The sequence below is a fragment of the Filicampus tigris genome, chromosome 4 (genome assembly GCF_054856515.1).
Source record: "Filicampus tigris isolate MCC_2025a chromosome 4, RoL_Ftig_1.0, whole genome shotgun sequence".
NCBI lineage: Eukaryota > Metazoa > Chordata > Actinopteri > Syngnathiformes > Syngnathidae > Filicampus > Filicampus tigris.
In genome coordinates this window covers 24,845,360-24,861,395 of record NC_141220.1, presented here as the reverse complement: position 1 = coordinate 24,861,395, position 16,036 = coordinate 24,845,360, and the positions used below count along the sequence as shown (strand labels likewise).

Below are 16,036 nucleotides of genomic sequence, written 5' to 3'. Positions count from 1 at the left end.
AATTCTTTCAGTGGTGCCGGTCCACGGCCGAGCAAGACTTTCCTTGCTGGCCCAAAACAAGTTTAAAAACTAAATGCTAGTGGTGCCTTGAGATACGAGTTGAATTCATTCCCTGACCACCCTTGTAATGCAAAACTCTTTGATCTAAAATCACCTTGTTGCACCAAAATGAATGAAACGGCCATAAATCCATTCCAAATTCCCCAACAAGTATTTTTGTAATGCGTTTTAATCGGGAAAATAGCTCTCTATAATATTGCACTTTATAAAAACAGAGCAATAACATAATGTCATTAACAATGTCGAGAATTGAACATTTCAGTGTGATTAATTCATTGCAGTTTCTTCTGGTGTGTGTGACAATACAGTCACGCAGATAAACAAATAAAAGTTTCACTCAACTACTCTAAGTCACTCAGTAAGCTGCAGTAAAATTAGTCAATCTTCACAGAGGATAAAGAATATATACCTGTAAGTATTGGCATACTGTCTGTCCGTTCATATATTTGTTGCTTATAAATGAGTCTAACAGCACCAAGTGTCTACAGCACATGTGTTAGCATGTAGCTGGCAGACTTTAAAGCGAAATTATGTGGTTGTTTTAAAACACTCTGTGTAATTCTCCAAGTTTGATATTTAGTTTAGCAGTAAACTTCAACTGGGGGTGGCAATAAACAGCTTGAAGCCTCTTTTTTTAACAATTGTTCACTATCTGCCAAACTACTGCTTGTTTGCCACCATAAAGCGCCCGTGTCTCAAATTAATAAATCGGGCGGAAGGAGGCTGGTGAGTCGGGTCACTCAAGTCTCAAGGCACCACTGTATTTGTTCCATTAAATCCTATCCATTCATTCCCGACAATGTCTCTTATGGGCTTGCCTTGTCCAATCAGATTTCAGCCTCTGTGTGTTGCCATGCCAATGTAATCTGCCCAGTTCCTTCAGAATCAGCAGGGCTGTCTGAAAACTGGCACCAACTAAGGGGAGGGTTTTCCTTTAACCAATTTTATTTCAAATTTATCCTCACCCTTGGTGATTTATCCTTAAATTGATCCTGGCCCTTGATGATGTCAGCATTTTTTCTGTCTTTTGATTGGTTGGTCAGAGGAAAAATGTGTTACTTGGCAACTTTGACGAGCAAAACGCATCAGGAGAGTAGGATGCATTTTATTTCAATATTTGCGTCATTTTATTAGATAAATATTGATTCTGACCTGCTCCAGATGATGTATTGCGAGCAAAATTATTGATGTTTTTGTGTTTTTTTTTTTTTTTTTTTTTAAAACTGCGCCATGAGAGTGGTAACATTAAGAGGTGGATTACGTCGGTAGCCGGTTTGAATGCTGAATAAAACATGCAGACGCTAAGGTTAGAAGTCCACCGTGTATTATTCCATGTGTGGATGATGAGAAAAAAAAAATGTTAGAAAAGTGCTTCGACTATGTGATGCTTCTCGAATAAACTTTGGAAACAGAGCGCGTGAGGATGAAAGTGAGCTGAAGGCAAAAAGAAAGACGTCGGATTCCCTTTTTTTTTTTCTTTGCATATTTCAACCTCATGCATGAAAAATAGCATCCACGCCATGGAGGCGATTAAGGGGCATATGCTGCATAGTAATTTGACCGCCGCTCCTCCCGCGTTTGGATCCCACCCGTGGGGGTGGAGAAGAAGGTCGGGGGTCTCCCAGCTTCCCCCCAGATTAGGCTTGTTTTGTCAGAGAGGGGTTTACCCATCAAGATGAGCTTAACGTCAGGAAAAACCACATCAACAACATGCCGTTCAGAATTAGGGAATCCGCAGCTTATTTCCATCCCTAAAATGACACATTACGGTACGACTCATCCCGTGTGGTATTTTGACCCAGATAGAAGACGGGTGAACCGTAGCATGGCGACTTTTTGGGGAGTCAAGGACATTTGTTGGGGGGGGGGGGGGGGGTCGCACCTGCTGGAGTTGGACAGCAGCTCGGTGTCCTTGCTCCACGAGACTTTGGGCTTGGGGGCGGCTTTGGGTCGACACTCGATCACTACTCGGCCGTTTCTCGGAGCGAGGGTGTGCTTGACCGGGTTGTGTTCGAAGGTGGGAGCGCAATCTGGAACAGGAGAGGAGGGAATATGGATTGGTGATGAGAACAAGAATGCATTCACGATACATTTTACATTTAGAATGAAGATTCGTTAACAACTACAACAATATTCTCCATCGCGTAACCTCAAAGGGCACAAAAAAGACTAACCGTTCAAATTCCCATTCACACCTACGGACAATTTCCAGTTGAGTCTTCCTTATTTTGGACAGTAATTCTCAAAGTGTGGTACTCAGGTGGTACGCAAAAAAAATAAATAAATAAAAAAGAAAAAGGAAAAAAAAAAAAAAAAAAAAAATCACTGCCCGAGTACAGTTCAGTTGTATTCAACTTTTAGTTTTCTTAATTAATGTTCAAACTGTGCGTAATGTTACAGTAACTTGTAGTAAAATTATTTTCATAAACACTTAGTCCAGCGGTGTCCAAACATTTTTGAGGGCCACATTCAGAAAAATAGAAGAACGCAAGGGCCACACGCTAAAAATCATTCGAGCAAGCAATTATATTTTGTTTATTTTCGAGTTAATTTGAGAAACTGCCCACATAACAGCTTGTTGTTAAAGGTTATAAGGTGAATAGCTGACCTTTTTTAAAACAGTTACTTAAGTATCAATAATGTGATACGTACATAAATCGGACCTTGACACAAATCATAACGTGGAAGAACACGATTTTTGCTTCTTTATTCACCAGTGTTTTGAAGAGGAATTGTGCTATTATAGTCCTAAATAATACATTGGTATCTTTGCATATCTAGAAAACCTCTACTGTAAACCCATTTATTAGCAGTGGTACCTATTTTTTCAGAATTGGGCACTCATTTGGACCAGCAGTGGGAATACAGCCTTCGTTTGCACTCGGGTTAAAAATAACACAATTCGGGGTCAAAAATAGAACTATCCACTAGTTGGGTCAATTTGACCCCGATTCCTTTCAAAAAATGGTACTTTTGTACAAAACAATGCAAGGGGTGGGTCAAATTGACCCATGTTGTGGACTGGTCCATTTTTTGACCCAAAATGGTGTTATTTTTAACCCGACTGTTTTTAGAGTGTGAAATCAGACGTTTACATTGCAAAGTGCCTGCAGGACTCACCAAACACACGTAGTTCCGCGTTGGCAAAGATGACACCATGGGGATTCTCAGCGATGCACTGGTACATCCCGGAGTCTACAAATGTCAGGCTGCTGAACGTCATCTCTTTCCTGTCCAACTGCGCGTAATAAAGAGAAGTAATCAAGTAACATTTAAACTGCTCCAAATTGCATTAGCGAGCAGAGGGCTGCAAATCTGTCGGGTGTTGACGTGCGCATATGAGGGGATGCTCATTTGATTGGGAGAGGCCTTCATTAATTGAAGAATTGAACAGAATAGAACCCCCCCCCCCCGCCCCCCAGCTCTGCTGCCTGTCCCTGCTTTGTTTTAATTGTTTACGCTGGCAGCAGCTCAAAAGGAACAGGGAATTTCGCTTGACATAACAAGCTGTCTGTGCGCCAGCTGTCTGTCAGTGGCGGCTGGACTGCAGAAGCTACAAAGGGGCTAGCGAAATATCCGCGCGCTTCAACATTACCGGCTCTCCATTCTTCAGCCAGCGGATGCGCGGTTCGGGTGTGCCACCGGCTGAGCAGGACATGGTGTAGGCGCTGCCGAGGTCCGCCTCTGTGCTGCTGATGTGCTCCACCCACTCAGGAAAAGCTTGAAAATGTGGAAGGGAAACACACGAGTTTAACCCATTAAGAACGGGAGCGCATAACCGCGTTTCTACCACTAGAGCCCGGAGCGCTGTTGCGTCTTTCTACCTTTAAAGCCCGGAGAGCGGATACGTCTGTGTCTTTTTTTTAAAAATCAAATTCCCCGTCTCTTAGCCAATTGAATGCATCAGAATATACACGTGACGGCGTCGCGTCACCGCGGAGGATGTCGCGGAATTTTTTTTCGAGCCGTGGGCTAATGGCGGACGCCGTCGATCGCAGGAAGCCCTGAAATAAGTAACGGCAGTGATTTATAGACGACGCGCTTGTGGACTTTGAACCAGTGGAACCAGTCGAACGTGATATGATATAGTTTGTAGACAATGACGATATTGACGTATTTGTAACAGAATTGAGAATGGTAATTACCACTCGATTTTTAAAAATGAAAATAGTGCTTCTCTTGCACTGACACATTATTTTTACATCTTCGATTGAAACATAATAATATATTATTTACTAGTGAATGATAATAAACCCCGCCTGCGTGAAAGCCACATTTCTAAGCTCTCTAATTGTTTTAGAATTGTTTCTGTCTGCTACAGGGGCTGAGATATTAATTATTTTGAATTTCTGGGAAAACCTTAGGTTTTCAAGGGTAATTCCAAAGGCAACCTTAGGTTTTGGGGAGCTGTTGAGCCAGGCGCTTTAGGCCTTAATAGGTTAAGGTAGTGTTGGAAACAAAAAAATCATGCAGAAATCAGACCGGCAAGGCAGGCCAATGTTTAAAATGTAGACACACTTAATTCAAATGGAGAAAAATTAGTGCGACTCGACAGCGCTGACATACCTTCCACAGACAAATGCGCACTGTGGTAGTCCTTTCCCTTGGAGTTGACCGCCTCGCACTGATACGAGCCCCCGTCTTCCGGTCGCACGTTGTGCAGGTGCAGGTGAGCCCCCGCCATGCGCACCTCGTGGTTGGGGGGCAGCTCTCCGTTCAACTTCTTCCAACGGATCTCCGGGACGGGGCTGGACAAAGACAGAGACAGCCACTATGTACTATTGGAATAACCGCAACATACTGGGTACTAAAATTTACAACCATATTGAAAGTTTCCTTACACGTTTTTTTTCTTTCTTTATCGCAAACTTACTTTCCCAAAGCAAAGCATTCCAAAGTGATATTGTGCCCCGCCAGAGTGGTGGTGTCCGGGAACTTGACGTTGAGGTCAGCCGGATATTTCCTGATTGGACCTGCGACGTGGGTGAAACCAAATGTGAATTCAGCGGCGCAGCTGGAAAGAAACCGTTTTGATGAAAAATGAGGTACTGACGTTCGCTGAGGGGAACCAGCGGGATGTAGTTGGAGAAGACGCTTTTGGAGATGGAGGCGCTGGACGCGATGCACGAGTAGTTGCCACTGTCCGAGGCCTCCACTTTGGATATGTAAAGGTTGCCCGTTATCTGCGAGACGAAGCGCCTTTTGTCCAGTGGGATAAAAGTGGGGAACTCGTTGAGGATCCATCGGAATGACAGGTCGGCTGCACACATGCAAAACGCCCGCCTGTCAATCACTTTCTCGGACGCTCTGGAAATAGCCGAGGCTCTGAATGCAACATTAGCTTAGTGTGAGCTGTCTGAATAGGTGCAAATTTAGAGAAAAAAAAAAAAAACGGCACATTTACTTGACGCTGAGAAGGATTTATTATTCATTTATTGACCTTTCAGATTAAAATCGTATAATTCTCCTGGCTCGGGGTGGGATAATAGAGAGATGTTGTCTGGTGGATTTGATTTTGCATGAATATGAACACATGGGGATGAGACTAAATGTATTCATTCAGTTTCAAATACGTAGCAGCAGAAAATTAAATCAAGTTAAGATGGAATTTGCTATAAATTATGCAGGATGCATAAACTGAATAAGCCTGAAGCAAAAATGGTCCAGAAAGTGCGTTAAATCTCAACTTGATGTTGATTACTACTTCAATGATTAAACCAGTCGTGATGGACTGATTACCGTCCGGGCCGATGCTCGGCATTTTGGTGCATATCTGCACAAGCAATTTTGTTAACATCCAACAGCCGATAAACGATCAATTAAAAACAGAACTATTTTGAATTCTCTGAGGGTACCTCACTTTGGTATAACGAAAGACTAAAATTTCAATTACATTCAAATTTTGTAAAACTTCATTTACTGTCGAAATCTTTAGGGAGCTATTTAGCTGTTGATGTTTTCATTTAACTTTACAAGATAGGCTGCTTAACCTGCATGCTCCCTGCACTGTAGAGTTTTAAAACAATGATGACAATTTTCTAAGATTGAAAAACAACAACAAGCTCAATAGTGAACATGTTTTTAAAGTCTTTTAAACAAAGTTAAGTGTTGGGAGTTTATATTACTCAAAACGTTTGACACCGATATTTATTTTCAATGAAAATATCGGCCTCCTTGACTACTAGCAATCTGTCAGCCCTGGAAAAAAAAAAAAAACACATCACATCTATCACTACCTCATACATGGTCTCATCTTCACCCTGCTCACCTGGATGATGTGGAGGAGGAGCACAGAGAAGAACTGCCCCCTGTCCTTCTTTGACATACACCGACTCCCTTTCCTCTGATGAGAAAAGGTCCAAATCTGAGAAATAATTAATAAATAAAACAACAACAACATATGTGTCAAGAGTTGATTTGACACAGCATTAGGTAGTCAAGACTAAGGTGCAACACATATGTAAGCTAACATTAGCATGCATCTTTTGTTTCAAGACTAATAGAGGAGACTGAGGGCAGGAAAGAAAAAAAAAACATTTTACTGCAGCCGATTGGAGACTGTGGGCCCCAATACTGCAGCGTCAACAGCTTAGTCACATCAACTGCATAGGCTAAAATTAGCATGCGTCTCTGTTTGAAGAATTCTTTTCGTCAAGAGGAGACTGAAGACAGCGAAGTGGAGACTGTGGCGCATAATACTGCGGCAACAGGTACTAAGGCACTGCTTCAGAGTAACTCATCCATTTTTGGAGATACATTTAGAGCGGGAACTGGTCGCAGCACGACAAGAGGGTATGCTAACGTCACCTTTACTCGTGGTCAATTCTTCCAGTGCACTTCCTGATTTTGCCAGTAGAACTCCGCCAATTGTAAGAAAAGGTACGACGTAGTGGTTGAGGACATTACGGTCGGTTGTAATTGGACTAAAAATCTCATCCGATGCATTATTATTATTCAAATTCATTCACTGCCAAAAATGTTTTTATATGTCTTTTCACAGGCCAGCCATTCAAACCCAGGAACTTATTTATATTTGTTCCTATTTTTTTTTTTTTTCCAAACATTGGGGTAAAAGAGCGTCTGAAAATGTCTGGCAGTGAATGAGTTCATATTTCGACAAAACTCACATCCAAACTGGACCAACGCCTCTCGACTGATGACCGTCCCGAACTTGTTGCTGGCCAGGCAGGAGTACCTCCCCTCGTGTTGGTTTTTAACGGGCCAGCTGATGATCAGGTTGCCTTCCGACAAAGTGTAGTGTTTGTGTTCGGTGCTCAGGTCGATTTCTGCACCGTCCAGCATCCATCTGCGAGGAAAAAGAAACCCAGGTCGGTTAACTGCGTGGCGTAACACGCTGCGTGGTTGAATTAATTGACAGTTATTTACATACTGACATTTTCATTCGCGCCTCAAATCAACTTTCTTCAGTGAAATGAATGGAGATGGAAATTAATCCGTTCCAGCCCACACACACAAAAAAAAATGATAAAGTAATAATATCATTAAACAGAATGTAAAGGATTCAACCATTTGTGCATCGTGGTTTCATGCTGCAATTCAATTTATTGTCCTGCTGCTTCCGGTGTGCCCATCTCGGAACGAAGAAGAATACTAGTACTTCTACTGCTACTATTTCAAGTGACTCAGTAAGATGCTATAATGTTCGTCATTTTTGTAGAGGATGAAGAATACGGTGGACCCGTGCGTGCATATTCACGGTTGGGCATTTGTGGAGTCACCTGTTTGCAGATTTGGGGGGAGAACCTAAAACATTTTTTTCCCCTCACATGGCAACTATAATAAGCATCCATTATTTGATGATTTTTGTTATTCATCGTCGAGCCAGGCCCAAGGCCCCTAGTATATGCCTGTGTGCATTGCTGCATTATCCGTCTACATGTGTTACCCCACCGATTGTATTCAAACATTCAGCGCTTCTAAAACCGGGACTATTGACAGTAATTGTCATTTTCATTACATTTTTTATCATCTCATTTTATTTCTTTTCTTATTGCCATTTTTTTCAACTCTTGTATTATCATTCCAGCCAACGACCATATAGTGCATAAAATTATGTACGTTTTACATTCACATGTCATTTAGGGCTGCACGACGATGACACCAGTATGAAGACACGCTGAGGAAGATCATTTACATATATTTGCATGTAAATTGGCCAAGCTCATCATAAAACAGCCTCCGGTTTGTTGCACTGTGAAATAAGAGTCAGCTGTTGCCAACAACATCCCTCCATTTTAACCACTTGTATTAACAGTTAAATCATTGTTAGTGGGAGGACAAATAATGGCAGGAATTTGCATATTGTTACCGTCTAATGAAAAAGAAAGACACAGCAAACGGTTAAGCGTCTTATTTGTTTGCTTTTTGTTGCTTTTTTTAGGTGAAACGTCAGTACGGGATGCTGGAAGAGAGTCTCGACTTTTCTTCAGTTGTTTTCTCACAAACCCAATGTCTCCTCTTGAGTTTTCTCACTGTTAGTAAAGAGTTTAAATTATCATAATAACATAATACGATGGACGAGTACCGATAACAGGTATCAGTCCCTGTTTTAAAGAGGAAGTCAACGCAAACATTTTTTTTTCAAGAATATGTTCTATGCATAGCCTTCTCTGGGGGCGGCCATTTTGTCTTCTGTCGACTGAAACTGACATCACAACTGCTTACAACGACCAATCACTGCTCAGATTCAGAAAACAGGTCAGCTCTGATTAGTCGTTGTGAGCAGTTGTGATGTCATTTTCAGTCGACAGAAGACAAAATGGCTGCCCCCAGAGATGTCTAAAAACGAGTGCATTTTGCTGCTTATCTTATATTCCACAAACGTAAAATTAATCAGAATGCCCTGATTCAACTAGTGGGCCTGCTGGGAACATATTCTTGAAAAAAATATGTTTGGGTTGACTTCCACTTTAAGGTATCAGGTTCCCATTGGAGCTGCCGATACCAGCCGCCGATACTTCGGCAAAAAATAATAATCTGACAGTCCTCCTCAGCAGTAATTGGCACTATACTGTGACAGTTTGACACATCAGCAAATCACCATACGTGTCAAAAAAAGGTCGTTCAAAATTTTTTGTGCTTGTGTTAAATGAAATTTGATATATCAAATGTACTAGAGGTATTGGTATTCGGCATCGGGTAGTACTCAAAGTATGAATACTCATACCGGTCTGAAAAGCGGTATCGAACATCCCTATATAATGAACAATTGTTTATATTGTCATTCCACCGCTAGCAACCAAAGACGTTTCTTAAAATCTGGAGACGATACCTGTAATGTAATTTGAATGGCAAAATGTCTACGTCTAAAAGTGAAAGTGTCAAGGTTAAAATAACTCCACTGCTGCCCTCGGCATTTACTCTGCAGGCCTACTCAAGAGAAATCTGGAGTCGAGGGCGTCTAAAATAAGCAGCCGCGATATGGCGTGCGCGAGAAAACATATGTTACTTGTATGCGGCAGGTGGACTGGCTCCGGCCCGGCAGCTCATGGTGATTTTGTCCTCGGGCGACTCCTCGGGGTAGATGGTGTCCACCGGCTGCTCCTCAAACACCGGCCCGTAACCTGTGGCTTCATCTGCAAGCAAACAAGGCCAAAGGTAAACAACAACAACAACAAGCAGGTGGACGGCCTTACAAACATCAAAGTCCCGGTGACAGTTCTGGGGCGCTTCCATCAAAATATGTGACAGCTAGCTGGCTTGGCATGGAGAGTGGAAAAGTTACATTTTTCAAAAGGGAAATACATTCACTTTTACTGAAATACTTGGCCAATAAATACAGCCCAACAGACATCTGCTTGTATTTTCCTCATAAGGAAAACCTCAACGTGACTTTTGGGGGCCGACTAGTGCATTTTTTTTTTTTTAATGTGATGCAGATGCATGGGGATATCCTAAGCATTTACTTGCTTACTTGGAAAGTGCCCGTGCTAGAAATGAGGCACCGCAGGGCCGGCGGGAGGAAAATGAAGTGAGAAAATCCGTTCTGGGAACAAGATTTCAGCTCAAGATTTTTTCTTTTAAGGATTTAAATTATAAGCACACACACAAGTGAAGAGGACATTAGCAAGCGTGCTGCGAATAAATTATTTGTAGGTAGAAGAAGAGGAGAGTGCTCCATTTGAGTAAAGCGATGACTCCTGGTGGCGCTCCAATTGTTTTACTGTATTGTGGAATATGACAGATGGCGGGGGAGGTGGGGGCTGGGGGGGTGGTGGTGGCTGGGGGGCGTTTGTCAAAGCAGGCCACAGAAGGCCTGGAGAAACAGCGCTCTCTCGCACCCTCTCGTGAACTTGTGTCTGACTTGCCTCTGTGTCCTCTCTGCAACCCACACAGCTGCCTCGTTTGCATATTTCGAGCTGTCTCCGAAACTAGTTTTTGAAACTTTTAGACATTGTATTACTTCAGTGCAGTCGTAGTCATCATGGCTATGTTTGCACACACAAAATGTATTTAATCCAATCAGCGTTCGGATAAGAATTATGATCGGATGCGCTGTTTTCATGTTGACAAAAATGTACCGGTACCAGAAATACTAGTAGAAGAAGCCGTAGCGATTTCCGTGTCAACAAAACATCGCTTTGTTCACTTCGACTTTAAACGTTAGCGATATTTTGCATATTTTTCCTGTTTGCGGTGTTACGTCGAGTTAGCGCTTCCTAATGGAGCTCACCCTAACCCTGTGCCAGTTTCGTCTTGCGCCCGCCATGTCTTTCGCTTGTTCATCTTCTTTTTTTTTTTCCTCAAAACTTTATTGAATCAAACAATATAACATTGGCTCTGCTTTTGCTAGCTTCCGAGAATAACAGGAACGCTTATACTCACGTTACAAACTGATTCATTTTTATTCCGATCAGGCTTTCAATCGGAATAAATGTGTCCATGTAAACCTACCAGGGGGTGTCCAAACTTTTTGCAAGGAGGGCCAAATTTGGTGAGGTGAAATTTTGAGGGGGGCAACAATTCAGTTTCCAGTTGTTCATTCCCAGTCACCTTGTTGCCAATTTGCTTGACTCGATGCGTGGCATCGTGTCACGTGGTGTGGCATGCCGCTGTGCTTTGTTGCCTAGCATCACGCCGCGCGGCGCTGCGTCACGTGAAAATGAAAAATCGAATGAATAATGGATAATCATGAAAAACATTTGTGGTGCGCTGCCCGGGCTTGAAAAGAATGTGTCATTATGTAACTTTGCTAACTTTTGAAATCCTTTGACTAAGCAGTTTCACCAAATGGAGAGAGGACCAAACAAAAAAGTGTTGGATTAAAGTCAACATGATAAATAGGAGGCAGCTCACAAATAAGTCCCCCTTCCTTACCACCCCCAAAACTTTTTGCACCATCATCCCAAAAATGACAAATGTTTCTGTTACATTGCTGTACAATATTACTGCCTGATAGTTTTGTGTCACTGCACTGCATCAAGCATCTCTCTGTTTCCTCTTTTGGCAACACTTGACTGTGAATGGATTGAGTCCGTGTGCTAAACAAGTGAAGGCTTATTTACACTCAGTCAAAAGAGTAACTCTTCCTCCTACGCAAAAAAGGAAAAAGAAAAATCTATGGACCCTTACTCAATAAAAAAAAAAAAAAAAAAATGTTGTCATATCAATTAAAATCCGATTATTCATGTAGGCTAAGGAACCATACCGATGGATTCGTTAGACTTTATTTCACACACAAACTAAACAAGCGCAAGTCCAAATGATAATAAAATGTTTCCCAGTGGAGGCAAAAAGCAGAGTGAGGCAAGCGCGGCGGGACTCATCTCTGGAGTGAAAAATTCATACGCTGACTGAAATAAATGTGCGCCTCAAATGGAATTATTCCGCTGAGACTGAAGCGACTGCCGTCTCTCAGAACTAGCTGATCTGATTACAGTGTTTTCTTCTTCCGCCACAAATCCAAAATCTTTAACACCACCAGAGACTTAGCATCTCACTGGATTTGTTTGTGTCAGAAAAGGCAAAGTGTTGCTCCAAAACAAAAGGAGGACCCCTTTGTGAGTGACTGACTGAAGCAGAGCATTTTCAAAACAACAAAGCGGGAATAGTTCAAATGCAATCGGATGCTGCGCTTCAGCTCTTGGAGTTGAAGCATGATTTGCCATTGGCGAAGAAGAGAACATATAGCCGGACAGCTTTTAAAAGTCATGCGTAGGTGTCAAGTGAGAGAAGAGGACGAGACGTAACGGCGCTACAGACATTGCCGTGATAAACATCTTGCCCGTGGGGAAAGCAAAGGAACTCTGCCGCGCATCTCAGTGGGAAGACCACCTACGCACTGTTCCCGCCTTGTGCGCCGGATGCGTCATCAACTATAAATACGCCAAATGGCAGAATATGTGCACAAAAACACTTAGGTTGGTCCGTTCATTCAACCTGCTCGCAGTGTCACAACATCGGAGAGCTTTCTTTTGTCAACCGCAGTACGCCTCATGCTGGCAGGCTGATGACAAATTGCTTTTCTCTCACAAAACAAAACAACTTGCAGGGAGTAAAACGCCAAGATAGACTAGCGCTAGAAAATGATGGCACAGTGCTCAATCGTCTTCAAATTCTTACAAGAAATACACACGGGTAAAGAACTCAGTTGTCGGCAGTGGTTTGGTAATACATGGTATTATGTAACACGGCATATACATATGTATACATATATATATACATATATGTATACATATATATATATATATACATATATATATATATATATATATATATATATATATATATATACATATACATAGATATATACATATATACAGATATACACATATATACATATATATACATTATATACATATATACATATTTACATATACATATATATATATATATTTATATACACACACATATATACATATATATATACATATATATATGGATAGATACATAGATATAGAGATATAGATATATACATATATATATAGATACACACATATATACATATACATATATATACATATACATATACATATACATATATACAGTCCAGCAACGTTTTAGAGCAGTGAAGGCTGAAGAAATCCTTAGCAATAGGTCTTACCTCTATAAAAGTCAGGTTTCTCTTCATGCATAGATGTATCTGGAAAAGTGAGCAAAGGAAACAGTGTGAGCATATTTAATCATGTATGGTGGGTCACAGCCAGAGGTGGGCATTCAGTCTGACTGAAAAAAAACGTTTGTAAGTCCATCACTGACAGACGCCTGTTTTTCTGACGATTGACGGGAGACGTTTTAAAAAAGACGGACTAAGCACGGACGGAAGTGGATTTTCGTGCGTCAAAGTAATTGTCGCTAACCGCGTATGCCCGTTTTTCTGGGGAGGGGCGGGCTGACAGACCAACAGACTTCTGACATACTAAGTGACGGACTTAACTCTCGGACTGACCAACCGACGATGACAATTCGATTCGTCACGAAAAATGACGGACTGACAAATGACCGTCGGGTACCCTGGCTACTGACGGATGACGAATGGCGGACCAGCAAAATTTTGTAAAATGCCCACCTCTGGTCACAGCGAGTTTAAGTATGCAATATCCCATTCCATTCATGCATACACATTACTCATGTTTGTATTAGGCTTCCGTTTGTGATATGATCTATGTATGTAAAGGGAATAATGTTGCCATATAGGGATAAAAGCCACGTACGGATCAAATATTTGTATACACAACTGCAACGCTATGTGGGTTAGCATCACTCTGATTATGTTCAACCATAGGTAACAACGGCTACACACCGCTTTGCGTGTGCTCAACTTTTGTTTTTGTCGCCACGCTGGCCTTCAACCTTCATCCTCAAAGAAACGTCAAGGCAATGTTCTTGAGTCGCACTAACAACCCCGTCGGCTGCTGCCTTTGTTGATGCATGGGCGCTTTAGACCGCGCACTCTACTTTTTATTTGCATAGAAGAAGAGAGGTCTGTATGGGGCTGATCTATAGAAAACCCCAGCTGGCGCTGTAGTGGGAGAAAAATCGAAATAGTTTATCAAAGGCAACTGTGATTTGAAAATGGAGACTCGTGAATATTCCTCCTTTTTGGTTGTTTATTTGAAATCAATAGGATCGCTGCAATTTCTAGCTCAAGGCACACCAAGGAGGCTGTAACGTTTTCAGATAGGCCATTTTCCTCGCTCAATGTTTTATGTCCACCTGGCTTTGTTTCCAGCTCGGCAGATTGAACCACACTTTCGCAATAATAAAGTGACAAAAAAGCTTTGACGTTATGAGCAGTGTGCAGATTTTCAAACGCTTTGGGTTTCCTCACATCTTATTTGGTAAACACGATAGATCAGTCTCTTCGAGGCTTTAAAAGTTGAAGATGAAGTATTTGTAGGGTTCAATTCCATTTAAAATGCTGTGGGGAAAATAATAATTAGAAGCTCAAAGAAATTCAACAACACAAACAAAAAAAAACCACTGAAAAACATTAAATGTGTGTTTTTCATGGAAAACGTGGGTAGGGGAGACAAAATATTTTTTTTAAAATATTTATTGAAAACACTAAAGTATATAGAAAATATATTGTACTGTAATATCATACCTTCATGTATGAGTCCCCCAATTTCCAAGTTTTTCAAATTTTGAACTGTCGTTTACATTATTTGCTTTGCGTTAAAAATTTTCCCTACAAGAGCGCTTCTGAGACCCCGCGGCAAAATGGCGGCAGAATGTTTCAAAACATCCATTCAGTTCACCTTGATTCTCTTGCAGTGAAAGTACAGCTACTGTTATGTTTTATGTTCTTATTTTCCTTTTTTGATGCAGCGATTTTTCCAAATTCATTTTCTCCTAATCACGGATCCTTGGACAATAAAAATAACAATAAACGTACAAAATTAGCCAGTGAATTAGTAAAGATTAAGTGCAGCAAAAGTTTAAGTGAAACGTTGCAAAAAGCTCCAACACGTAATATTTTTTCGGTGTTTTTTTTTTTTTGTGGGGCGCTGGAGCGGATAAATAGCACCTGCATTTATTTCAATAGGGTAGTTTTTTTTTGGTGATGCAACTGAGTTTTGAGTGTGATCGTGGAAGGAATTGAACTCGTAAGACAAGGTGCCACAGTTGCTGGGATGGACGGGCCGCATGCCACTGACCTGCGCGTGAGTTAAAGAGCAGCAGCAGGAGATAGAGGAGCAGGCTGAGGTTTGGCATGATGTCCACGTGACAACTGCCTGGCGGAGGGGCTTCAGCTAGGCGCTAAGCCGATGGAACATCAGCAGGACTGCCTGGTTCTCCTGAATGAGACACAGCAAGAGGGATCAGCTATCAGCATATTCAAATTATAATTCAATAATTGCAAATGTAAGAACATGATGCTATATGATAAAACGGCGGGGGAGGGTGGGTGGCTGAGCTAATGGGATGGAAATGATTCTGTTAAAATGTACTTGACATAAAAGTTAAATAAATGCCAACAGATCTTGCACCAGCCTTCCCATTTCATGCTAACTCACTAGCATCTTCACGCTAACTGCTTCCTGTCAGCCTCCGAGGCTCAAGCCGGTTGAAAGACACGTGGACCGTCGCCAAAACAAACCGCCGATGCTGGTTCGACTGAGCAGACATAACGCCCCCCCACCCCACCCCCAAGACGTTAACGCCACACAAATAACCGGCAGCCAGTCAGCACCTCAACCGCGCACACGCACTAACGCAATATGAAAAGCAACAGCTGTCTAAGCATCAAAGGCCGCGAGCGCCCACAGAGACAATGGGAAGGATAATTAGGATTTCATAATGGCTGAATTAAATTCCTCACTATGTGATACGCCTGCTACAATGACATGAATACCCGGAATTACGCCAGCAATGATCATATTACATCTCAATCCCCTTCCACTGGCTTGGTGCAGAAATTTCCGTCCGTATCGGTATAACGAGGCATAGGTACATATAATGTAAACAGGTAAAAATGAGTACGGGTACAAATAAACGTATTATGGAAGTGTAT

At 41.8% G+C, this 16,036-nt stretch overlaps 1 protein-coding gene and 1 long non-coding RNA gene across 6 annotated transcripts in view; one reads left to right on the top strand and one right to left on the bottom strand.

The window, feature by feature from the left end:
* The window catches only part of cntn1a (contactin 1a), a 65,659-nt gene that overhangs the window by 16,240 nt on the left and 33,383 nt on the right, over positions 1 to 16,036 (bottom strand). For 4 of the 5 annotated variants that reach the window (XM_086029484.1, XM_086029485.1, XM_086029486.1 and 1 more), the window contains 11 exons: positions 15,180 to 15,320; positions 13,124 to 13,162; positions 9,530 to 9,656; positions 7,188 to 7,366; positions 6,329 to 6,424; positions 5,114 to 5,320; positions 4,934 to 5,033; positions 4,627 to 4,808; positions 3,656 to 3,780; positions 3,181 to 3,298; positions 1,943 to 2,090 (listed from right to left, as the gene is read on the bottom strand). In XM_086029484.1, coding sequence (XP_085885610.1) covers positions 1,943 to 2,090; positions 3,181 to 3,298; positions 3,656 to 3,780; positions 4,627 to 4,808; positions 4,934 to 5,033; positions 5,114 to 5,320; positions 6,329 to 6,424; positions 7,188 to 7,366; positions 9,530 to 9,656; positions 13,124 to 13,162; positions 15,180 to 15,237 — 1,379 coding nt within the window. In that variant the 5' untranslated portion in view covers positions 15,238 to 15,320. Of the gene's footprint in view, positions 1 to 1,942; positions 2,091 to 3,180; positions 3,299 to 3,655; positions 3,781 to 4,626; positions 4,809 to 4,933; positions 5,034 to 5,113; positions 5,321 to 6,328; positions 6,425 to 7,187; positions 7,367 to 9,529; positions 9,657 to 10,753; positions 10,783 to 13,123; positions 13,163 to 15,179; positions 15,321 to 16,036 lie in introns of those variants that run through there. The other variant, XM_086029488.1, reaches the window with a different exon arrangement.
* On the top strand, positions 3,934 to 5,435 carry LOC147149068 (uncharacterized). The gene is made up of 3 exons (XR_015086655.1): positions 3,934 to 4,197; positions 4,724 to 4,864; positions 4,978 to 5,435. It is a non-coding gene; the product is annotated as an uncharacterized LOC147149068 (long non-coding RNA).